Genomic DNA, 27,232 nt, shown 5'->3' on the forward strand with positions numbered 1-27,232 from the left:
CTTTCAACCGCTGTGAACCGACATTATTAATACATGATAGGGTCTAAAGTATCAATAAACGCACATAAAGAAAATGATACATTCAAAGTGCTTTATAAAATGAAGTTTTGATTGGGATATCCACCAAAAGTCTAATTCTTACCTACAAATACTGAAATGTTACTTACGAATACAGCATAATACATGACATGTGTAATGAAGTGTCGCTACCAATGGAAATTAATTGTCAAAAACTTTAAGCGGTACCCCAGGACACTATTATTACCCATATACGGATTCATTCAACAATTATTTATTATGTAAAATTGCTGATTAACTACTTGTATATCAAAATGAAGTGGTCAAAATCTTGCTAAAAGCATCAAAAATGTTTGATCTAAGGTAATAGCATTTATTCATTTGGACGTACCATCTGAAAGAGATCTAAAACTACCATTTTATTAATTCATTACCATAATAGCAAACTTTAAACCTCTAAACTCAATATAGATATTGTTAAATCGCTCATGTTACCTACGAATACCCGGGTTTGTTCACCTTTTCATTGTATAAAGCGTTAGGTGTATGCTTATAATTCCTAATATTCTTGAAAACATATATCCTACTCGTTCTTGTACAATGTGTAAATTGATTCATACTCATTTGATAAATAAAATACAGAAACTGACCTAAACTTCATTTTCAAAAATAAACTAGCATAAATTGACTAAGATCATATTGATCGCGTTATACAAATAAAAACAAATATTTTCTGGTTGAGCTAGCATTTTCCTGACACCCTGTGGTCTACATTATACGAAAAAAGCGTTAATGGGAATATTCCATTTGTTTTAGGTTGATTAGTATTGCGATAGTGAAAGCATCCTAGTGGTATTCGTAGGTAACATTGGGTTTTGATATCACATTTACTATCACACGTCCTGGATTTATTTTTCAAGATTAGTAATGGCACTTTTGGTTCCTATAAGGCCAATATGTCATCAATCAATGGGCAAAAGGAAAAAATTGTGGAGACATTTTTATTTCGGACTTTTATTTTTGGCCCGTGGACACTTTTGGTTGGATTCGACCATATATACATCAGCTGTCCAGAACATTGCAAGAACTCTATGTTATCTTCAAGAAGAAGAATGCTGGCTAAGTACTAATTAGTTAAAAGAGTGATTATCATTATTTGATTACTTTTGTATGTGCATTTGTTGTCATATATTGTACCAATCATACTTTGCTTTCAATTAAAGACTTAGATTTTGTTAGCTTAATCAAACAGTGTATTTGAGTTGTACATTCGTGTGAGTTTGGGTAAGAGGTGATTTTGGCCTTGAGTCAGTACACTCGTAACAATATATCAGATTATTTGTGACATGTTCATATCATGTTGCACATCAATGAATAATAAGTAAATATCATCTTAAGAAATTGCGAGATTAAGTCTAGCTTCTAGTATACCCACTCTTCAACTACTATTGCTAACGCAATGCAACCGTCCAGACGCTCGGTCCCGTCACAATAAGCTTATTATGAATTGCCCATGAACGAACACATGCTTAAAGTCTATCCCTTGTGTTTAGACGGTTTAAGAATAACTGAGTATAGGTATAATTGTGCATCGTAACAGAAAGTATAATGGTCCTTTGACAGACTCTTGTGGAACACCCCATGGCAGTGGAAACGCATCTGAAATAGCATTTTCAGCACGACTGCTTTAACACGATTTCTAGGTAAGAAACACACCATTTTAGAACAGTTCCTCCGATACCATATCCTCTCTTCAGTCGCTGATACACCTTGATCTTTTGTGTCGAATCTTGCCAAATAGTCTAAATGAACAAGAACTGCTTCCTGCCATTCGTCAACGGCGAGGAGTAGATCGTCATAATAAACCAGTCATGGTTGAATGATGGCAGCGATATAGGAATGTGCACTGGAAAATAAATCATTGCTTTGATAAGTCTTCACCTGAGCAGCCACAACTCTGTCGAGCATCTTGAAGATGAACAAAAAGTTCGCTAGAGAGGAATTTATAATACCAGTGGTGCACGGCATAAATAACTTTGAATTAACAATAGTTTGACATCGAAACCTTTGAAGACTAAAGGTGTAATGTATCTCCCAATGTCTCGGAAGTTAAATCTTACCCTTAACGTGGTGCTGTTTTTTGCACAATAATTCCAACTTCCATACGTAAATAAAAGTTCTGCCAACTTGCCCCATATGTATGGAACAATGGTTTATTTGTCGGATTTTCACAGGGTCAACTGTTTTGTCATTCGTTACTTTCTATCTGTAATTGTTTATCATTCTGGGTCATTGTCTTGAATCTGTAACTTCTGAAGTAGCTTCATCTGATGCTTTATTTGAAGGCGAAAAATCTGATACAAAAGATCCTCCCTGAAATGCAAAACAGCGAAAAGAAAGAAATGGGTGCTCTATTGCAAATCACACAAATGAACATTTTACTATGAAACCAAACCTGTACTACCTTGATTATATTGATATAAAAAGTGCATTATGCGGCACATACACGATCAATTTGATTGATCAATATCAAAGACCCTAGATACAAGAGTGGATCCAAAATCTACCATTGTGCACTGTACACACGAACAATAATAGTGATTTTATTGTCCAACCACCACAACCGTCAATAAAATCAAACTAGATTAGATCTCTTCAATAATATTTTGAAATAGATACAGATGAAAAAGATACAGTTTTTAGATAGAAGAAAAATATACGGTTTTAGATAGAAGAAAATCAATCAATCCGCATGAAATGCCGAAGCATTGACAATTTAAGGAAACTGTATCTATTTCGCTATAAGAATAAACTGGTGCTAATTTAATGCGCAGCAAATTATGCTATGATAAAATAATATGCAAATAACGTAATAAATATGCAAAAATATGCCCCTAATATTAACATCAAAATAATCATATTTATTTACCTATGGTCAGGATCAGCTATTCCTATTCTCTCCAATTTTGAAGAATTCATCCTGAGCAAAGCACGGCCTGAAATTATTAAACACTGGTCATTTAGAGTCATTGGCAAGATAATAATTTCTCCTCTCAGCTTCGCCAAAACACTTCTGGCCTTCTTTGGCGTTCTTAAAATTGTGTCACGTTTCGATCCCTTTGATCCTCTACTATAAATTAAACTTTTATACTAATATCAGGGCACAGGGAAAAACGTTTTCTGTCACATTGCTTTATATCTTGAAATAACGGAAACAAACTCTTAAGAAATTAGTTTTGTCATATGAAAAGATAATTCTTGACAAGCTGAGGTACCTAGACTCCCCTCTCCCCCACCTATGTAATCACCGCTTCCCTAAGTGTCTCCTTCTCCCCCCTCCTTCCCTACATTCGATATCTCCTCTATCTCGAACTCTCCTCCCCCTTCTCTTTTCATTTCCAATGCTCTCTCCCATCTGTTTCTCTTTCTCCTGCCCTTACCTCCCCACACACCCCCCCACACACCCCCACACACACACATACTCTGTTTCCCCGCTATCTTTTTTTTTTTCAGTAAAAATTGCTTCAGTAAAAGTCATTAGCTTTATGGAAGTCAATGGCCTTCCATCGATTCTGGTATATGGGATTAAGAACATGAATCGATTTTGTTTATAACACCTATACAATTACAATAGTCGCCCCTTTTGTAATGTCGAATGCAAATATTTCGATGGTCTATATATTTTCACAGTTAAAATAGCCATGGCTTATTCGATTTTGTAAACCACGTCTTTCAATTTAGATTGCCATGCTCGATTTCTCTCCTCGTGAATATTGCGCTGCGAAATTTGAAAATTTCTTTTGTATACTTAGATCAGGTAACTTCAAACCAAATAATTTTCTTCTTCACACCACTTATAAGAAACTGATAAAACCGAATCTGCCTGATACAAATGTTCAGTTTTTAACAAAAGGTAGAAACAAAGAATTCGATATCTTGTGAGTCAAGTGGTTAGGCAGGATAATAGGAAAGCACGTGACCAAAACCAAAACTAAAACTAAACATTTGAAATGACCGTATGTATAACAATAGAACTGGTGACCACCGTTCTGACTGTAATAGGAGTGATGCTGGATACATTATTTTGCACACGGTAACAATGAGTTATTACCGTCTTTTTCAGGTAAATGTTGGTCAAACAGACACATTGGTTAAAGGGCAGATCTATTGCAGTTTATCTCCATTCGAAGAGAATAATTATTACATTACAAGTTGACACTCGTTGTAATCTTTTATGCGTATTTCTCCTGAAAAAGAGAAATTATGTTGGTAAAGTTCGGGCTCGTACGTGTTCTTCCCCCGTTCCGTTCGAAGCGAAATTAATTTTCAAGGCAGTGGGCTGATGACGTAAGTAAATGAAGCGGACACTATCATGCTCCCATTTACTTGTGTGATACAATCACAATCACAATCACAATCACAATCACAATCACTTTGACAAGTTTGACATTAGCAGCAATGAGTTATACTATTATTTAACATAACAATGCTGCATAACAATATGCAGACTATTGTTCTCATTTAGGAAACAAAGCCTCACACAGTATTGTTACTATGCGTTTGCTTTGTAATATTCCATCCAACTGAAACTATAATACCTATATTGTAACCTAATGTACATTGGAAAATCTATAAGTGACGATTACCTGTGAGTTCGTGGTGCTCAAATATCTCTTCGTAAAGTTGAAAGTACCGATTGTGATAAACCCGTAGCCATTTGGTGACATCATCTTTGGTCCATGCGTGGAGAGGACGACGTAACTTCTTAACCCGACCACTAGGACCAAAACCCTGATGATGAGATGATGAGAAGAGGGACAAGGTTATCAACGGTGCAATGATCAACGTAGAACATTAAATTTCTTTCCTCAACATTGTTCTCCCCGGGATTGTTCCATAACAGTTTGCCCATATCGATCATTGTCGATCGTATTAGTGTTTTTGGAAAAACTTATAAAACAACATAATGCACGGATGCTCTAATTTCTAATGCTTACATTGTAAATAGAAGTATTAGGAGATAAACAAAATAACTGACAAACACGAAGTACAACAAAGAAGAACTCAATTAAAGCATAATAATATTTAATATAAAAATTACAAAATTAAAGTACATGCCTGTTCATTTTCATTGAAATCGATGTCTAAATCTTCAGACCGTCCTGATATGTTGGAAGCTGTTCTTGTTCTGTATTGCCCAGCTGGTCCATACATTGTGACTGTGATTGTCTAAATTAAATGATATTAAATAAAAGTTCTTGAAAAACTTGGTGAACAGAACTATACAGTCTAGCTCATGAGACGTTAAACACTTTGCAATGTTGACTTTAATGAACATTTTCTGTGTAGTTAGTTGTGTGTGTAATCCTGTTGTTCTGCTGCCTCGCTCCCACAAATGACATCAGCGGGACAAATGCGTTGGAAGTTTCCCATTTTAACACTAAAAAGGCCTTAAATTAGCTTAATTATGGTCTGAAACATATGGCTAAAGGAAGGTGCCAATCGCAAATTTCCCCCCTGTTTTTCTTATCCGTCATAAAAAACGCACGAGTTTACGCCCAAACGACCCAAGCTAATCGTAGATACATCCTGTGCGCTCATTTCGGTGATAACAATTTTACCCCATCACCTTACCCGGGGGTAGGACCGGCCATCAAAGATGACCATAGAGAGGGGAGAGCGAAATTTTCATTTCGCTCTTGTGAAATTATTTCAAGAGCTACTAACTTTTTACTTGCTAGTTACATGAAAATAGTCATTTCCTTTTATATTTAGGAGAAAATTCGGTGAAAATCGCATTTTTGTAGAATTTTTAGCCGAAAGTAGATTTAGCCTATACTTTTGTACATAGCCAGAATTTCCCAAAATTGCATTGGCGCCCTCACATTATGACGTCATAGCGACATTATGTGGAAAATGTTTGTACTTTTTTGGTATCACTGAATAGATGAGACCCATAGCTATACATTAGTCCCAAATATAACGATACATGTACATGACGTTTATAATTGAAAATTAAGGGAGGGGGTCGCAACACAAAATACACATTTAAAGCAATTATATAGGTTTCACAAAGAAAACGTAGGGAAATTTAAGGGTTTTTGCTAAGATACTTACATGTATAGGCCCTATGTAGCGACAGTCCGTACTTCAACTTCAAGGGATATTTTCTAATATTTAATATTATATGCTAAGCATAAACATGCAGGTATAACTCGAATCCCAAATTTCTATAGTTGTGGATGCGGGCTGTAATACACGTAGTTTCTAATTAGTTAAGTTTTGCATAAAAATCTATTCTTAAAATTATTAAATCTTACCTCTATAGATTGAAGTTAATAGTTGTAATTGCGTGTTATACCGTTGCTATATATACATATATAAGTTATATGTATACATTCCAATGCGTTGTCTTTCTCAGTGCGTTGTAGTTTTGTTATGCATGATGTACTGTTTGTCTTTTCAGAATATCCATTGACACGTACAATGATACCGATTTGGTCAAAGATCACTTTTGTTATTGTAACTTACGATAAAACTTTAAAGGTGACAAAGTACATTATTAATAATTTAGCAGCATTTGGGTATCTTATTCGATCAGGGAATTATCCGAGTATTTAGTGTACATGACCTCATCCCTTAATTTAAAAGCCGTAAGGCCGATTCTGTCCTTTTTCTATCAAAAGTTAATTTTATATTACTTCCGTGGTCTGTGCTGTGCTCCGAGCGTACAGGAGAGTAAACGTCTTGAATCATGCTGATTGGCTGTTCAACTGTCTTGACAACGATTGACCAATTGGCGTGTAAGGGCTGTCCAAAATGTATGAGCCCTGGGGAGGGTAAAATTGGGGAGGGGGGGGGCAGAAATGAGCCGAAAGGGGATGGCAAGTGATTTTTGGTCAGCCGAGAGGGGGCGAGCGAATTTTTGGCACATATTCATGGGACGCCTTTTAAATAAAACGCTCTAAAACTGCTTAGGAAAACAGCAAATTGGGATCCAAAACATTTGGCTCGTGTAAAGGGGGGGGTGCAAAGATTTTTTGTCGGACCTTTGACCTTTGGCCTTTGACCCCGTATATTGAATATTTGGGTGGAATTTCTTTATGATCAAATGAAGAATATACATTTATCTTTCAAACCACCAATGATACCATATACTTGGTTACGTAACAGCATTAGCACAAAATCAATAGACCAGGAACACTGCCAAATCACACAAAAAGGCGGGCCTTTTAATAATAATAATATAATACTAATAATACGACTCTTATATAGCGCTTTACACCGAAGTCCCTTGGCGCTTAAAACATGAATAAACAAATAACAAACAATACCTACACAATACAACCTAAAAACAATTTATGCATGTGATATAAATGAACAAAGTAAAACATGAGATAAATCAATTGTCACAAAATGCTACAGTAAACAAATGTGTTTTTAAGGAAGATTTAAATTGTACAAGAGTCTTAGAGTTTTTTTACATTATATGGTAAATTGTTCCAAAGTTCAGGAGCAGCGAAATAATAAATTACAGGATGTGTTTAAGGGGGTACTACACCCCTGGCCAATTGTGTGCCTATTTTTTGCATTTTTCTCAACAATTATAGCACATTGGTGACAGGTAAGATATGTATATTTATAGGGCAAAGACTACAAGTACTGTGCTGAAAATTCAGCAACTCAAAGCAAGTAGTTATTGATTTATTGATCAAATATTGGTTTTCCCTCATATTTGACTGTAACTCCACAACTGTTGTCTGTGCTGAAATAAAATTTCCAGCGCAGTAGTTGTAGTCCTTGCCCCTATAATATACATATCTTACTTGTCCCCAATGCGCTATAAGTTTTGAGAAAAATGCAAAAATAGGCACAAAATTGGGTAGGGGTGTAGCACCCCTTAAAACGTCCGAGAACAGCAAAAGTACATGGGGGCATATGGCTGGCTTTGGGAAGGAATAAGCACTAGGTCATGGGTCTGCCTTTGCTAAAATCTGAGACGTGCAAATTAAACTTGGGTAGAAATGGGACGTTCAACCAATGTAATGTTTTGTGACAGAGGCATCCTAAAGCCATTTTTGGTAATGACTTATTTAATACTTCGTTTTCGTGTAGTGACATCATGGTTCGAACAGCAGGGTCGCGTCGTTGAACACAAACGAATGGCTTCAACAATTGAAAAATTTATTCTACGCCTTTGGACTATGAATATATGGTGCTTGTTAACAATACTAGCTAAAATGAATAAAATATTTCGATTATAGTATTATTAAAACATAATCGAATATGGTGTATGGATTTACTGAAACATTTGGTTTTGTTTATCGCATTTTAATTCTCAATTTCTCATCGACAGTCACTGCTCCAACTTCGTGTGTTTGTGTTTCCATGATGATGTCACCATCTTCCTGCTTCTGTAGAGAAAAAAATTAACTTTTTGTAACTAGCAAAAGGATATCTCTCAACACACTACAGTAGTATTCGCATCAGTTCAGCTAAACTCAATGGTCTGAGTGTTTAGGGGCTGCGCAATAATTATGACCCCTAGGCATGGTAAAATTGGTGCAAGCAATTTTTGGCACACATCCATGGTGCAGTTTTAAAATAAAACATACGAGAAAACAGTACGGAAATAATACGGAACTTAAATTTGCTAATTCCTGCTTGATGCGGGGGGGCAATTTGGCAGACCGAGATGGGGACAAGTAATTTTTGGCACGCCGTTTAGAAACTCCCGGGCTTTTAATTATTGCACAGCAGCTCATCAATCATTCAATGAAGCTTAAGATAATGAAAACAACGAGGCACACAATAAGTGTTTTCAAAACATTTACATCTTCCAAACTTAACATATTTTACAAAATTCAAGAACTTGCCTGTTCGCTTTCATATGTAATTTCCTGATTATCAATATCCTCCATTGATATTTGAAATAAACAAGATTGACGAAGATTGTGATATTAACCTCGGATCAATCGATTTGGGATCATTGAACTTTAAAAAATGTAAGAAAAGAAGGAAAGAAACTGGTAACCGCCGACTTTGTTTGATTGAAGCAATGTAATGGTAATATGGTATGTACCTTGTTAATATACATTTATAAGAATCGTTCTAGATTATTATTCTTTCTACATTACAACTAAATAGAAAATAACATCATATGTTTGGAACGTGGGCTCTCATTCTTGCTGTCGATTTATTAATAATCATCCAAGCTGCATTTTTTGTGTTCGTTTACAATAATTTCGGGACACGAAAAAGGAGCTATTTTTCCATTAGCATTCAATGGTGTTGGATCTAACACCAGTATCTTAGATCCAACACAAGTAGCCCATTTAAAATATATTGGATGACCAAACGATTTACATATCAATTTGTAAGCGCTCATTAAAGTCATAGTTCATTGAATTTACTACCGTATGACAAAACAGGCGAAAATAGTAACAAAATTTGCAATTTAAAGAGAATTGGCCATTGCTCATTCTAGTGACACTAGTGTAATGGACAATATACGTGTGCCTTTTCACTTACTGGCATAAAATGTGAAAAATATTGTAAGGAACACTTGAGGTTTTGACTTTAAAAAAATACATTTTGGTCAAAAAATGTGCTTGGATAGGTAGTTTTCCACAGATTTTCTACATTCGCCTTACTATAACATTGAATTGCGTTATCTGTTGACCTAGTGACGAAAAGTGTTTTAGCGGGAAGTGTTAGCTTTAGTTTGATATTTAAAAAAATCTGATTGGATGAAAGGAACACTTGAGGTTTCGACCAATCAAAGATGCCCATTTCTCAGCTAGAAGCTCCACTCAACCGTGTAGTTTAATCAAAGACTGTGCGGAGACAATTCACTGCTTGCTTGAGAGCTCTTGGACGAAAATAAGAGAATCGTTTTTGTATAGAAACCTTTCCATATGTGTCATAAACACGCAGATACTGTGGCCCATGGCCATATCACAAAACAAAAAATTGATAATTTGGAACAGGTCATCATGTTAGGAAAGAGGAGGCAAGCCTGCCAAGGACCCGATGAATTGACCAAGTTAAGGCAATTCGCAGGCGTCCTCTATAAGACTGTTATGCGCTTGTTGAAGATCATCTATGGCATCGCATCCCAGAAGTCACAAGCTGTCAGCCATGACAGGAGTGAACTAACCACCTTTCACTGTCAGCGGTATCACATACAAGTCAGCGCAGTTGATATGGCATTAGACTTCAGTGCGAGGGTTCCCGAGTTCGAGCCCCCAGTGAGATTTAAAAATATTCTTGTAAGACAGCCTTCACACTTTCCTTGACCATGTCAATTCCTTCCACAGAACTATTAAATTCACATCTGAACTTTCTCACCACCAGGTCAACTTCTTAGATGTCACCATCAGAAAGGAAAATGACTCCCTTGTTACAGATCTCTACACCAAGCCCACAGACAGTCACCAGTATCTACACTCTTCCAGTTGCCATCCCCAACATTGTAAAAGTGGTATAGCATACAGCCAAGCTCTCCGCCTCCGCCGCATTTGTACTAATGATTCTGACTTTTCACAGCATGCTAGGGACCTCAAGAGGAACCTTACAACTAGGGGACACAGCGCACACAAAGTGCAGCAGGCCATCAACAAGGTCAAATCTCTTCCCAGGTCAGATGTACTGAAGCAGAAGCCCAGAAGCCAAGACACCAATACCAGAGTCCCTCTTGTGGTCACTTTTCATCCTAACCTCCCTCCTCTCCGCAGCATCACTAATGACAATCACCATATACTTCAAACCTCAGATCGGCTACAACGAGCGGTTCCCGATAACCCCATCCTGGCCTACAGACGTCCCCGCAATCTTAGAGATCTTCTTGTGAGAGCTGAAGTCCCCCCTCTTTCTGATACTATTCCTTCCACACAACAGGGTACTGTCACATGTGATTCCAGGTGTGTTGTTTGCAAGGACCATATCCAAGAAGGGGATTCTGTCACCAGTAATTCCAACAATTCCTCCCACAGGATCAGGGGCAACATCACCTGCACCACATCTAATGTAGTGTATCTCATTTCTTGCAGAGTTTGTGGTATACAGTATGTGGGAGAAACCAAGAATGCACTTAAGAAGCGGTTTTATGGACACCGGTCCACAGTCAACACCAAGAAGCTTGACACCCCTGTTGGTGATCACTTTAACCTCCCCAACCACTCTATCTCTGACATGATCCTTCAGGGGATTGAGTCTTTAGGTAACCGTCCTGACACCGTCCGTGCCAGCAGGGAGAAATTCTGGATGAAGCGCCTACGTACCATCCAGCCACATGGTCTCAACATCCAAGAGGGAAACGATTAACTTTGTTTTCATTATCATAATATTCCAACCCCCCCCCCCCAATTTTGTTCTTCCTATTTTGTTATTTATATTTTCCATCCACTTTATTATTTTAGTTTTTATTTCCTTTACTTCCATCATCATGTATTATGTTTTTGTAGTTTTTATTTTTACCACACATTTTCATTTTTCTATTCAGCCCATTGTCTTCATTCATTTCCTTATCCCTCTCATCTCCATTCATGACATCCCACTTCCTGCCCCAATTGATAGTTCCCAGGAACCACTTATGTCTTCTATTGTCTTGCTAATTTCCTTTTCCTTTATGTCCATGTCACTATATATATGCATGTTTGTGTGTTGTCTTGTCACTTTGCCTTTGATAAAGATCCTGCTAGGATCGAAAGCTCAGGCCCCTAAACTTTGAAATTTTACTTAAACACCCTTACGAAAATGCAAGCAATGAAAAATGTGTGCGGAAGCATGCAGCACGCGTGCGGCAGTGTGCAGCACACGTGCAGATGTGTGCAGCATGCAAGCAAGGCCTGTTGGTAGCGTGTTCATGCGTGCGAACCAGCTGTGTGCATGCAGGCACCGCACACAAATATCCACCGCGCACACAATTTGCTTGCAGAACCTGCGTGCAGACTACCAATCTGTACGCAAATTACGTGCAGACTACACTTGTGTGCGGACTGTAGGACTGCATGCAAATTGCACGCATCTTGCATGCAGCACGCATATTGCTGCATGCATGCAGGATTTCCAGATCACAAAGTTAGAATGCTGCACGCATACAGGGTTTCCAGAAGCAGTAAAGGTAAAATGCTGCATGCATGCAGGATTTTCAATGACTAATTCACCTTTACACAACTGACATCAAGTCACAATTTGGCAATGATCTAGAAGTGAAAATATTTAAATGTTTACAATGACTAAATAAGTTAGCCTTCGGACCAAAATTTTCTAAGTATTTAACCTTCAGACCAAGATTTTTTGGCAGACAAAGAGGGGGGGCAAGCAATTTTGACAGGCCAACAGGGGGGGGGCAAGCATTTTTGGCAGGTCTAGAGGGGAGGGCAAGCAAATTCTTGTTTCGATAGTTGGCATTTCAACTTTGGGCCAATGTTGGAATGCCATTCCTGTTTTGATAGTTGGCATTGGAACACTGGGCCAATGTTGGAATGCCATTCCTGTTTCGATAGTTGGCATTGCAACATTAGGCCGATGTTGGAATTTCATTCCTGTTTCGAAAGTTGATATTGCAACATTGGGCCAATGTTGAATTCCATTCCTGTTTCAATAGTAGGCATTGCATCATTGGCCCAATGTTGGAATGCCATTTCTTTTTCGATAGTTGGCATTGCAATATTGGGCCAATGTTGGTATGCCATTCATGAATCAACAGTTAATTGGCACTGCAAAAAATCAAAGCAAAATTCAACAATTTTATAGTGAATGTTATCAAAATTAAAAGTAAATTTGATCAATATTCATAAAATGATGCACTTTGGCCGGTTTAGTCATCAAAATATTGCTTATATTAACTTAAAACACTTAATCAAATGTGTATACCCCAATAGCTCAAATGGTAAAGCATCAGACTCCCATGCAGAAGGTCCCAGGTTCAAAATCAGGTAGGTTAAGTTAGATAAGTGACTTGTATAAAATTAAGCTAGGCAATTTTGGTTCATTGTGAAATGGATACCCAGGTTATGTAAGACTAATTGTAAGGACAGTATACACTGTTAACCATTATTTTTGATTTTTTTTTCATGATTTTGTCTCGCATATATATGGCCAGTACGTGCTGCACGCATGCAGTGCACGCAAATGCATTTGCATGCTGCATGCAAACTGCACACGCTCATGACCTGCACGCATGCAGCAAGCATCTGCACGCTTCCCTGCATGCGTGCCTCGTTCCAAATATACGCATCCGCACGCTACCAACTGCACGCGTGCTGCATGCGGTGCGGCACACGTGCTGCTTGCATGCTGCATGCGTTCAAAAACTGCGTGCCATTTTCGTAAGGGCAGGCTATTTTTGTGGATAAGCAGTTTACAACAGCTCACCTTTTAACGTAAAATAATTGCGCTAGCTTAATATTCCCGTGGACAAGGTAAACTAGCTGCCTAATTGTCTCGGTTTACCCATGGAGTTGATCCTGGTTGCGACGGTTATTATAATTATTCTTCACGCCCATTAGTGATTATTATGTTGGTAGACTAGAACACAAATGGGCGTGAAGAATACCACATGCTATTATTCCCTTTCTTTTCAAAGACCTTCAAACACAGTGTGTTAGCTACCTACCTGTTAAAAAACTTACTACAATGCCGACAATCACTGTTATTCCAAAATTAAGAGGTGTGTACCATAAACGTGAAAGTGCATAAAAGTTAGCAATGCCGGGCCTGCAAAATGATAGTGAAAATATGCTTTAAAATCGTGTCAAGTGAAAATTTACTTTTTACTAAATCATGACCATACTGGCCTTTGCATCACCAAAACGAGAATTTTATGATTTTCAAGAGATCATTTTCAAAAACCTAAGGTCGCAGAACAGTGTCAAGATTAACGATTTTGTAATCATCGAAAGAGTTACAATGATGTTCTTCGTGTAAAATTGATATCTTATGTGAAAAGTGCACAGTGATCCTACTCTACTTTTCCAACGGCGTATTTCGATTGCTCAGTGCCAGAAGTGGGTGCAATAGCTGGTATGTGTAACTGCCATATGTAGATTAGTACACTATACGAGTGTAATTGCCAAATGCTCACAGAGCAGCTTTTGCACTTACCCACTTCTGGCACTGAGTAGTCGATTTTCAGCTTTCGTGAGGACACGAATATGCATATCCATGTAGACCATATTATATAGATATTATACTCTAATCATTCAGATTGCAATGTGCAATGTGCGATGTTTAATAAACAGATATTAAGTTTGGAAGCAAACCCATTAGAAACAGGAGCTGTAGTTTCTTCTGCTGTAGAAAAGAGAGTCACTGGTGTTGTAAGGTTGTAAGCCACTGTAGACGACAAACAACCGTCTGTAGAGAGTGGCAAATGTTCAATAGGTGCTGGGTAGATAATTGAGCCAATTATGATCCAGATTCCTATCGCGGTGGCGACGAAAAACCCTGCTAAGGCACCCTGTAATGAGTTTGATTATTGAAATGACCAGAAATTACAGTTTCTATTTAAAGTTAAACCAAACTGTTCACAATGTTTTTTCAGCAAAAACAAAAACAAAAACAAAAACAAAAAACAACAACAATAAAATTTTTAAAAAACCCAAAACAATCATACCTATTACGTATTATATTTCCGAGGACCTGAAAATGACGACAATGTTTGCAGCTAAAAGTCCTGTTTGTCAGTGTGTTGTGATCCGAAGTACGAACAAATTAGTACTATGATCAGCTTGTAATCGGCAGGCCTTATAACATCGTGGATTCATATCAATATATAATATTTCGAGAACTCTCTTGTGACACCTCATCAGAAGCATCAGAAATTATTAATTCAAGTCATAATACTTTGTCTACTTTCTTTAACATGCAAAATATAGACCAGACAGGCCACTTATATCACTCCTAACGTGAGCCTACTTTTCAGCGTAGCGATAAAAGCCTAGTAACAATTACCGCCGATTACGAGCTGATCAAACTATACCAAACAAGTCCTCATGGTGACGATAATAGATGGGGTAGGATAGGTATAAGATCCCGATTTTCGACGTTTTCAGGGGCAAAGGCACCCCCCCCCCACACACACCCCACACACGTGAAATAACATCATAACGCGGCCCTAAATTATTACAAATCTTTCTAAAGGTACGATGACATTTTTGCCTTGGGTCAAATCTGACATAAGGGCCGATATCACTACACACACAACCAATACTGGGCCACACATTGGCAACATTCAACACGCTCTTACCGCCAAACGACTATTACGACTATTACGACTATTATGACTATTATGACAATTATGACAATTATGACTATTACGACTATTACGACTATTACGACTATTACGACTATTACGACTATTACGACTATTACGACTATTACGACTATTACGACTATTATGACTATTATGACTATTATGACTATTATGACTTTTATGACTATGACTATTAAACGAGGACGTTCGGAAGTTTACACACATTTTGTGGTGTTTTTTTCATGTGTGTGTGCTTTCGTTTGCAGCGAATTACTAGTAAACGCCTCCATCCCTACACCACCCTCACACAGAGAAGTTGAAATCCTACCTTCGTATTAACCTGTGGTATGAAGATACCCATCGAGAACACACCCAAAATTGGTCCATTGGCAACACCCAGAATTCCAAGAGCTGTCTATATATATATAATAATATAATGAATTCGTACTTCTAAATAATTCGTAATAATTAAACTTAAGCATATTAACTCGTATATATAGGGTCCACAACTTATAAGTTCCCCCCTAAATACTTTATAAAATAAATCGAAAAATGTTTGACCAAATGCAAACGTGTAAAAAGGTATGGGTAGCCGTATTTGTTTTACACATATTGACCAAATTATAGCGTCACACTTGCGTTCAGTCACAATGGTTCATTAGGTAAAAAAAAGAGACCGTTTTAAACAGTGTTAAAAGTTGCATTTGAGTCCATAGGAGTCAGCTCACAAACAATACAGTAGGCCAGGTCTATTCATGTGTTTGTTAAAGAAAACCTGACTGCTATGGATTCAAGTGCAACTTTTAAAACGGCCTCTTTTCTTTCACAATTAACCATTGTGACTGAACGCAATGACGTGTGACGCTATAAATTGGTCCACATGTGTAAAACAAATAGGGCTATACATATCTTTTTACATTTCGTAAAATATTTTTTGACTTATTCTAAAAAGTATTAGGGGGGAACTTATAAGTTGGGGGGTTATGGACCGTATAATCTAAAATCTCTATGTTTATACATTTCAAGTACATGTTATTCTACGGGTTTTTAGAATTCTTACGGCAATAAGACTTCCAAGCTTCGGCATCAGAAATGTTACTCCAAGAATGATAACACCAAAGACAAGAACTAATAGGCAAAACAAAACATGTATTGGTGAATTATTTATATTTATTTTTTTTAACTACCCGTGTCTTCAATGTAAAACAGTATTTCTTTCTGAAAAATTACACCAAACAGTTTGAAACGTTTTAATCAGAAAAGAACATTTTGTTACCTAAAAATTTGGTTATTACGGTGAAAGTGGTTTCAGACAAATCAGACCAGAATGATTTAATCACATGTTTTCCTGTTACAGCGGAGAGGCCATTGAGTATTGAAGATACAGTGCTGCAAACACAAGCAGAATGGTGAGAATTAAAAAAGAAGTGGCCATTCCCAAACTATATTGTTTGTCGCCATCTTGTGGCCAGCACAACCATTAGTCTCGGTACCAGTCGGCTTGAGGTCCTTCGTGACGAAGGAGCACAATTCAGCATGAACCCGATCCCGATATTAGCGATATGTACGCACGTACGAACCCCGTATAAACGCACGTACCAAGCAAGGCGTATGTAACAATCCCGGGGAACAAGACAGGTTATTACATCTTAGTATTACCTGAGAGGAAATAATTAAGGGAAGGGGTATAAACGTTTGGACAGTATTTATTGTGGGATATTAGAGCACATCAGACATATCGAATTGCATTCTGAATACGAAGAATGGCCTTCTGATATCAAATAATTTTGATTTTTGAAATTCACAATGTAATACACATTTTATGGCAAATCATTAAAAATTGATATTTTTGATATTTAATAGTACTCGAAGTAAACTTTATAAATCTGATGATTTCTATCTAAAGTGTATGTAGGTGGGATGAAAAGCCGACGATCAATTGAAAATTTTGACCTTTCGTATTGAAGATATGGATTTTTTCCCAAAACACCAAAAAAAAAAAAATTAGGTCTTTTGGGGGAAAAAATCCATATCTTCAATATGAAAGGTTACAATTTTCAATTGATCGTCGGCTTTTCCTCCCAGCTACATACACTTTAAGACTGTATCATTAAATTTATAAAATTTACTTCGAGGACTGTTATATCTCCAAATGTGAAAAATATCAAATTTTAATAATTTGTCATAAAATTTGTATTATATCGTGAATTTCATAAATGAAAATTATTTGATATCAGAAAGACATTCTTCGTATTCAGAATGCAATTCGATAGGTCTGATGTGCTCTCATGTCCCACAACAAATGCTGTCGAAACGCTCAAAACGCTCATTCCAGTTCCCTTAAGAGAGGCGCTACATCGATTGCAAAAGCGAGGACAGTGCTTGTCGCGGCCATTCCAAAAGGGCTCCATATTTGGAGAATTACGTCATTTACTCTTACCCTGCCTTTAGTTGGCAGACGACGCCGCAATAAAAACATCCTTTCTCATCTTTTCTGAAGTTCTTAGTAATTATTTCTTTCATAGGTTAAGGCTTGTCCAAAACGGACTGGACAAAACGTCTGGAAATCCGAACTCCTCTATATGGGTTGTGTATCTATTTTCTGGAATAGCCCATATCTACTATACCTTAGAGCTAGGCAGCATAGACCCGAGACTAACAATCCTGGTATGCCTGGTAAATGGTTGAAAGCGTCGATAAGAAAAAATGGCAATAACTGCACGATAATGAAAGAAACTGGTAAATACGTGAGTATAAACATTCACATCCAAATGTACTGGTTTTATTTTTAAAGTGAGGGGTCCGATTGCAAAACGTATTTTCTACCTCACATTGAGGCTCAACACCCAAACATTCTTACTGTTCTTATGCGCTTGTCACACTCCGCCGGATCGGCCCTACGTGCAAGAAACACATCGTCACCCTCATAACAAAACTGCCTAAGTCATTATTACATGTTTCTCATTTGCAATTTTGATTTTCCGAGTAATAAACCCGTAATTAATGCAATTTCCAGCAGCATTCTTCATTAACTTGTGGAATACATCTCTGTGTTTTGTTTTTTGGTTTTGGTAAAAACGGATTAATAGCATTAAATGTCTGATTCTATAAAGGTCGTGAAAACGTTTTAAAATGTTTTGTATGAAAACACACTACAACATCATTTTTTAAATGTTGTCAAAATGTGATTGTAAAATATTTTTTGCAAACATGTTTCGTCAAACATTTTGTCAACACTGCAATAACATTATGTTAAAATATTTACAGTAAGTTATCAAATTCAAAAATATTTTTGAATGTTATGAAAACGTATTATAACTTTATATACCGTTTATATAACCCGACAGTTTACATGTTTTTTGGCAACCTTTTCTAACCTTTTGGTAGTAAATTCCATTTGTTTCTTTGCTTTACCTCAGTTGTTCGGGTCAAAAGTAAAGGGGGGGGGAACATATCTGACAGTTGAAGCTAACATTTTATGAAATAAAACCAATATATTTTTATGGAAACGTTACAATATGGCTTTAATGACTTACACCATCAGTATACGCCAAACGGCCTGAAGAGTATGGATCACAGTCTACATAATAGGCATATAAGCATAGACCAGCTAAAACGCATAGGTACGTCACAACCATCAAACCGATTCCATAAATTAACAAAGCCCTAAAAACAAAATCATATCATTTGATTTATTAATAGTAGTCAGTGAAGGAACGCCAGGCGTTAATGTTATCAAGATTTAGTGATTTTGAGTTTTCCCAATAACATCATGTAGTAAAATTTCAGTTGGCCATCCCTTCCTTACAAATACGTGTCACTTTTAAGATATAGGCAGAACACAGAGCATATATTTTGTAGCATTGGTAAAAACTCACATGTTTGCTGTTTTAAAATCTTTGCACGACAAAGTTCGTTGGACTTGGTGTTGAAATGTACACTGAGATGGCATCCATGATATGACTCCAAATACACCAATGTTCCAAAATGTCATATACGTCGAAGGCTCCAGGCTTAATCTGAAAAAAATATGAACAGATGAATTGGCACCAAACATGCTAAAGCGGTATCCACTTGCTTGGGCATTATTGACTTGGGAACATCGAACGTCGGAGGGAATTTAACGTGGCATTTTAAATTAGTTCATGTCGTTATAACATGTGACTTTGTCGAACTAGTTTAAAGTCTTGTTGAAATATCATCAGGAACTTGATCAGAGTCCTCATATAACATGACAAGTGTAGCAGTCGCAAAGGTATAGTAGCTAGGGCAATCAAAGGCTGTGATCAATATTGTACCCGGGTCTTGTACGGTGACTATCCCTTCCTATAGTGACTATATACGGCGCAAGCCACTGATCGCATAAAGTCCAGTGACCGCCGCTGTATACCCCAGCGAGACAGTGTATATACCTCAGCGAAGTAGGTCATATATTTAAGATAACAATTTGATTGAGAACTCATCTGGCCTCGGAAGCTGCGCTAGGTTTTGTCTATCAGAAATGAATACTAGGCCCTAATGTTATAGCGACCATAATCTTTATCGAAGGCAAGGTGGCAAGACAATGGACAAACAAATTGAAACAGATTTGATATGGTATAGATAGAATAAAACTAGGATAGAATATCTATAGGATAGAATAAAACTGATAATTTACTCGAAAACCTGTGTTCTTCCACCTTCTCTTGCTATATCCATAACCCGTGAAATACCTCCTACTTGTAATGGCACGTAAATAAATACGGACAATAAAGCAGCAACACTCAGAAGCATTTGAAAAAAGTCCGCCCACAAAATTGCTTTCATGCCTCCCTGAAAGTAAAAGTAATACATGATCATGGATTATGAGGTATTTGGTCAAAATGCTCTAGTTGATAGCTGAATCAACATCTTGTCCTCCCACAACTGTAAAAGCGTGTTCTGATCATTATTAAAGACTCATTTGTGTATGCAGTTGTGCAAAGTCAATTAAAATCAAAAGAACATGAAAATCACATGTTTCACCACAATATTTATACAGTAATTGACAGTCTTAGTCGTGGCTACCATTCCTCCGTATACAGATATCAGCTCTCTCAACATGCCACTCACCACGTCTAAACCACGTCTAATGAGAGGTATGTCCTGAGGATGTCAACTTATGCAATTATGCATCTCTGGAGCTCATCAAGGTCTGCAGGAGTACCTGTGAAAACCTTTGATTTCAGATAGCCTCTCAAGAAGAAATCCAGTGGTGTAAGATCAGGGGATTTCGAGGGTCATTTCACTAGGTGATTCAAAGCAATCACACGATTGCCAAACAATTCTGCATCGCGTTCTGTCAATTACTGTAAAGAAAGCGGTGAAACATGTGATTTTCATGTCGTTTTGATTTTAATAGACATTGCGCAACTTTATTTTGTTTTACTTTGGGAACAGTCAAAAATAATAATAAATAAATAATAATAAATAAATAAATAAATAAATAAATAAATAATAAATAAAATAAATAAATAAATAAATAAATAAATAAATAAATAAATAAATAAATAAATAAATAAATAAATAAATAAATAAATAAATAAATAAATAAATAAAATAAATAAATAAATAAATAAATAAATAAATAAATAAATAAATAAATAAATAAATAAATAAATAAAAAATAAATAAATAAATAAATAAATAAATAAATAAATAAATAAATAAATAAATAAATAAATAAATAAATAAATAAATAATAAATAAATAAATAATAAATAAATAATAAATAATAATAAATAAATTTCGATATTTATATAGCGCTTTTTCCAGAGGATTCAAAGCGCTGTAATTTCGCTGCGTGGTGAATCATCACAATCAGATCGCATCAACTAGGCTAGTTGCAGCCGAACCCGGCGCAAACCTATCCGCACTTAGATTGTAACATCCACCCATTTTCTGCAGCTCCCCAAATTCCATTGGGTGAAGGAAGTTTTTGATAACGAAACAACTAATCAGAAGGCGTTTATCTGCTGTGCTCCCAAGTAAAACCATAGTATCTACTTTTGAAATGAACCGTTACGCAAAAGGTACCTTAATTCCGATGCTACATGTATGGTCAACTCAAAACGACATTCTACCAGTAAAGTACGTGTTGCGTGTGCGCGGCGTGCTTTGAATACCGCACACGCTTTGCAAAAGCCTTCTGAAGCATTGCTAGAAAAAGTGCGACAAACAAAAATGCACTTTTTGCGCATGGGTTTGCAGGGAGGACCTCGTGCAAAGGGTGAACAATTAATTATTACCAACGAGATGCTGACGAGCGCGACTTACCAAAACTGTGTAAAATATACACACGGCGCTGAGTGTAAAAATACATGCGTTGAGATCAAAATTCGACACTGTAACATAATTATGATAATGGATAAAGAATACATTTAGTTGTGGATATCACCATTATTATTGAATCTATTATAGTCAAAAATGCTTTACCCAGAGTAAATCGCTTGACAAATTTATAACTCCATGTAGCCTCATAATTGTTGTGTAAACTGTTCATATACTTCTAGTGCCCATTTCGCAGTATTCACTGTTATGTATTCTTCTCCCGTGTATTATATTTTACGAACAACCCTTAATAGCCATCTATACTACTAAAATAATAAGCGGTCTCTGTCTGTCTGTCTGTCTGTCTGTCCGGCTATGCGTTTCGCCGCGCTTCGACGCATCGAGCCGAAATTTCGGATATGGATAGGTATCGGGAAAAGCATGTTGCCCATGTGGTTTTAAAGGTCATCGGAGGTCAAGGTCAAAGGTCAAAATTTCAAACTTTGTCCTATCGGACCCAAACTTGGTGGGTCGGATCCTTGATAGGAGGGGAATATAATGCGCGAAATAAAATCGAGGTCAACCGAGGTCAAAGGTCATTACGGAGGGGTCAAATTTCAAACTTTGTCCGATCGGGCTCAAACTTGGTGGGTCGAAACCTTCGTATGAGGGGAGCATGAAAAACGTTATATGGAGGTCATCCGAGGTCAAAGGTCAAAGGTCATGGATTTCAAACTTTGTCCTATCGGGTTCAAACTTGGTGGGTGGAATCCTTGATACGAGGGGAATATATGCGCAAAACAAAATTGAGGTCAACCGAGGTCAAAGGTCATGTAGGGGCTAAATTTAAACTTTGCCATATTGGGCTTAAACTTGATAGGTGGAATCCTTCGTATGACGGAGGGGAGCATGAACAAAATTGCACCAAGGTCATCCAAGTTCAAAGGTCATCTGGGGTCAAACAGTATCGCTATCATGCCAGTGCTCTCACAGCATCTGAGCTCTCATAGCCGCAGGTGCACTAGTATTATCTGAAACCTGTAGATTATCTAAAACCTGCACGATAAACTGAACAATAATATCTCCAGGGAAATGGCATTAAATTCACAGTTTTGTATTAGCCACGCAAACCTACGGCGAAATTTGGTGGCTATCAACAAAGTGAGACAAGGTATCGATCGGTTATGAATAATTCACATCAACTCTTACTCGGCCCATGTGATTGAGGTCACCACATAAAGGTATCGTATGTTTAGCGATTCGTATCTGTTGAAGAGAGTAAAAACGCACTTTATCACGGTCACGACGGGTGGAAATGGGAGTCAACTTCTATGTTCCCATCAGGCAGCAGTGATAATTTTTCCAAGAAAGTCTTCTAATTTGATAAGGGAATGTCTTTTTGCTATAGTAATGTCGAAATTAGGACTTACTGTCAATAAATCTAATGACATATTCTTAAAGTGTATGTAGCTGGGAGGAAAAGCCGACGATCAATTGAAAATGTTGACCTTTCATATTGAAGATATGGATTTTATTGCCCAAAAAGACCTAATTTTTTTGGTGTTTTGGGAAAAAATCCATATCTTCAATACGAAAGGTCAAAATTTTCAATTGATCGTCAGCTTTTCATCCCACCTACATACACTTTAAGTATAAATCATCCGATTTATAAAGTTTACTTCGAGTACTGTTAAATATCAGTTTTAATCATTTGCCATAAAATGTGTATTACATTGCGAATTTCAAAAAATCAAAATTATTTGATATCAGAATGACATTCTTCGTATTCAGAATGCAATTCGATATGTCTGATGTGCTCTAATGTCCCAAAATAAATACTGTCCAAACGTTCATACCCCACCCCTTAAGTTTAACATCTGATCAATTGCACGCTGCGTATCGGATGATAGCAAATATTACTCACCCGACGTAAGTGCTAAACTTCCAGCGAAAGTAGTGACACCTGATTGGAGTATCTGTTAGGATGTGAACATTCATTAAATATTTGAAAACCCACTTGGTTGCTGGTTTACATTTATTTTGTATTGCTAACAATACTTTTTGATTTTAATTGAAGTCTTTTAGAATGATTTAAAGACCGTCAGCGTTACTTTAAGGGCTCGGATAGCAACGTTTGAACAGTATTTTTGTGGGACATGAGAGCACACCAGACATATTGAATTGCATTCTGAATACGTAGAATGTCCTTCTGATATTAAATAATTTAGATTTTTTCATATTGCCAATTTCAAAATTATTTGATATCAGAAGGATATGCCTCGTATTCGGAATACAATTTGATATATCAGATGTGCGCTCATGTCCCACAAAAAATACTGTGCAAACGTTGGTATCCGAGTCCTTAATGCGTACAATTTCTCTCAGTTTCAGATAATTGAACACATGAATAGGTGAATATCAGGTACTTACAAAAAATAAGTAGCAAACTAGGAGACCAAGATTCCTTGTGAAGGGATTGAAACGCAACTCCAAGTACTTAAGATACACAAACACAAAACAAACAAATAAACAACAATTTATTAGGACCTGTCAAAATAGAAAACATGTCACTAAAATCAATTTCATATCCAATATCAAGATCAGGATTTTAAAAACAATGTATTTATGTAAATATAAATGTGTATGCAATTTCGCTATATCGATAGACTCCATCCAGCATGAATATGCATAACATTAGAGGGTGGTTAGTTAGTAACATTCTAGGTATTATATTAGAGAGCTTACGATGTTCCTTTTGCCGTTCGCTGTTCGTTCGTACGGGTTGATAAACGACGACGCTCCGTCTCAGGAGAGTGGTTTTGAATAGGGATATGTATCAAGACGTATAATTGAATCGCAACAGCTCTCATAATAATTATGTGACGCTCAACAAATAGACAACATAGTGCGGCAATGTTAATGAAATGGAATGACCGATTCTGATTATGTTATTAGCCGATAATTTTGAACAGAACGACCTAATCTATCCATTCCCCGAATGTGGTTAAGTAGTATCAATTAAAACATGATATGCAGATTACGTCTAAAATGGGCAAGTGTTCAAAATTGGCAGAACAGGGTTCCTTAAATATGAAATCGACACAGGTATAAGACTGAGAATTTCGAAGTAAAGTGCATTCGGTGAGAAGGCCGGACCTAAATTACGGGATCACTGACCACAGAAGCCCGGCGTATTGAATTGTTATACTTCTAAAATGACTTCAAATGACTTTTATTTAAAAACATTAAATTGCCATTCAAGTTGAAGGAGTCTTTGGGTGATATAAGGAGAATTTGGGTGACGAAAAATGGCGTCTATATGGGTGACTGTGATGCTGAAAACGAGGGTCTTAAAAACCCAACATACGGGTCGCCTCCAATATTGAAGTACCCTCGTTCATTACATTTTGTATTGAATTAGAATGTTAAACATAGTACCTCATATATACTGATGAATTGAAATCGGTAGTATATAGGAAGGAAGCATCTTGCTCCAATCCACGCTGCTATAGCACCAGAAACCCCGATCCAAATCGACAAACATCCAGTACGAAAATACACATCGGCTGTTACTCCCTGTGTAATTTAATCATTAAAATGTTTTTGTTTTGGAGAATAAAACTGTAGTGAAACAAATTATGATATATAGATTAGTTAATCTGTTTAATGTCCTCCTTCTATGTTTTGTTCGTTTTAGAGATTCCCAACCGGTTTGTCACTAATCATGATTATCTGACTTGTGAGCTTCAACTCCCCAAATCTCGCCTCGACCAAGCTATATACACGTATACTAGCAATCTTTGCCTGGAAAGTAATTTTGGGATTGAAACATTGTTGCAGGGGACGACTTCACAAGTAAACACTCTTGAAAGTTACTGGTGCTCGGTCTCAAGTAGTGTAATAGCCCGCAGCGACAAATGCAAACGTCGAGAAGAAGACTAAATTCCCCCAAAAAAGGAAAAGCCGAACAAATCATTTGTGCGGAAAACCACAGCGGAGAATCAAAACTAAAGGTCAAAATATAGTTGGAAGTCTTGCGCGGGCAACCGAAAACGCGACGGCAAAACGCCCGCAAAAATGTCGGACTACATAGTGGTCTTTAAGGCTGAAATGTTGTCTAACGTTTTCATGGTTTTAGCGGGGGCGTTTTATTAGTTGCACCAGACGTGACATTTTCCTTTTCTCTGCAGCGGTTCCCCGGAGCGGTTCTCCGTTGTTCATTGCGACCGTCGGTACTTTCCGACAAACGCTACGGCAAATTAGCTGCTACGTCCTTCGCAACGGTAAAATGCACGCAAGACGTCCAATTATATTATGACCTTCAAGGTCACAATATAGTCCGACGTCTTTTGCGAGAGTTTTGCCGTTGCGCCAGACGTCGCATTATTCGTTGTTTGCTGCGATATTCCATTGTTTTCAATTCTCTTCGCTCAAAATAATGATCAGCTTTGAACGCTTTATGGACTTCTAGTCCGTATAGGAAGACGGTGCGGAAAATAAACTGTAACGTCTGTCGCAACGGCAAAATGCCTGCAAGACGTCGGACTATATTTCAGTCTTAATTAGAGGTTGAGATAGAATTAAAACTTTTCAGGTACCAATGTTCGGGGTTTGTTCGCTATATCTCAGCTTTAACAGAAAAAAACGCACCGTCTGTTGAGAGTATACAATACAATACAATACAACCAAGCATTTATATAGCGCCCTCCAAGGACCACAGCGCTTTCCAGAAAAAAGAACACATATAATAATAATAAAACAAAAGTCAATGCATTCTACATAATAAACATACAATTACCAGATAAGCAAAGAATTAAACAAACAGATGAGTTTTTAAATTGGTTTTGAAAATGTCCAGTGTTTTGGCCTGCCTGATGTTGATTGGAAGTGAATTCCATAGACGAGGACCTGCGGTTTGAAACGCTTTGTCACCGGTGAGAGTCCTGGTTTTTGGAACAATGAGAAGTGTTCTGTCAAGTGATGAACGAGTGGCGTACTTTGGTTTGCGAAATGTGATCAGTATACTGGCCTTTTCTGCAGCAACAGCCGTCAAGTACAAAGATCAAAGTAAAATCACTGCAAAAGCCAAAAACGTGGTAACGTGGACCGGCGCAGCAGAAAACACACAGGAAAACATTGGACGATGTAAATTATAATAGACATATTTTACACAAGTGTCAGTAAAGTACCCGGCACTTACCTGTAGGAATATACCGGTGAAAAAGCTGGCCAATAATGACATTGAAACAGGCAGGAACCCCATGCTACGACCGGCAAGCAAATACTCAGTTGTTGTCTTTTGCTTACTACCAACGAAGCCATAATATATTCCGATACTTGCCGATAATCCCATCACAAGGCTGAAGACAACCCAGTCATATACAGAAAATATAGGAACAGACATCATGACGAATCTGATATGTATGCATTCAACAGCTCACTAAAAGTAACCTCTGTTGTTAACATGGTTAATGCATTTACCAAATGTCAGTATATTAAAGTAACACATCTTCTGTTTATCCAAATATAAAGTAATAAAGTCCCGGAATAAAGTCCAATTAATATGATTAAATTCCCAATACACGGACTACTAGTTCTGTTATCTCAAGGTTTATTCCAATATTAGTCTTCGTAATAATTTGTCAACATGCTAATTAAAGACTGTAT

The 27,232-nt window shown here is 37.1% G+C and overlaps 2 protein-coding genes and 1 long non-coding RNA gene across 3 annotated transcripts; all 3 read right to left on the reverse strand.

Moving 5' to 3' along the window:
• Positions 1-509: 509 nt before the first annotated feature.
• LOC140148751 (sterile alpha motif domain-containing protein 12-like) lies at positions 510-6,474 on the reverse strand. Its single transcript, XM_072170799.1, has 5 exons — positions 6,339-6,474; positions 5,137-5,247; positions 4,665-4,809; positions 2,948-3,014; positions 510-2,391 (listed from the first exon to the last, which is right to left on the reverse strand). Exons 2-5 carry the CDS (start codon positions 5,230-5,232, stop codon positions 2,298-2,300), a joined length of 402 nt encoding a protein of 133 aa, XP_072026900.1. The 5' UTR covers positions 5,233-5,247; positions 6,339-6,474; the 3' UTR covers positions 510-2,297.
• A 755-nt stretch (positions 6,475-7,229) lies between these two features.
• Positions 7,230-9,006, reverse strand: LOC140147714 (uncharacterized). Its single transcript, XR_011858393.1, has 2 exons — positions 8,895-9,006; positions 7,230-8,432 (listed from the first exon to the last, which is right to left on the reverse strand). It is a non-coding gene; the product is annotated as an uncharacterized lncRNA (long non-coding RNA).
• A 4,625-nt stretch (positions 9,007-13,631) lies between these two features.
• Positions 13,632-26,961, reverse strand: LOC140147333 (sodium-coupled monocarboxylate transporter 1-like). Its single transcript, XM_072169111.1, has 14 exons — positions 26,766-26,961; positions 25,004-25,141; positions 23,996-24,061; positions 23,490-23,541; positions 21,572-21,639; positions 19,935-20,089; positions 19,156-19,296; positions 18,814-18,943; positions 17,905-17,993; positions 16,554-16,666; positions 16,338-16,405; positions 15,606-15,692; positions 14,286-14,482; positions 13,632-13,740 (listed from the first exon to the last, which is right to left on the reverse strand). The coding sequence occupies exons 1-14, from the start codon at positions 26,916-26,918 to the stop codon at positions 13,632-13,634; spliced, it is 1,566 nt and encodes a 521-aa protein (XP_072025212.1). The 5' UTR covers positions 26,919-26,961.
• Between the last annotated feature and the right edge of the window lie 271 nt (positions 26,962-27,232).

This window comes from Amphiura filiformis, chromosome 3 (assembly GCF_039555335.1).
Source record: "Amphiura filiformis chromosome 3, Afil_fr2py, whole genome shotgun sequence".
NCBI lineage: Eukaryota > Metazoa > Echinodermata > Ophiuroidea > Amphilepidida > Amphiuridae > Amphiura > Amphiura filiformis.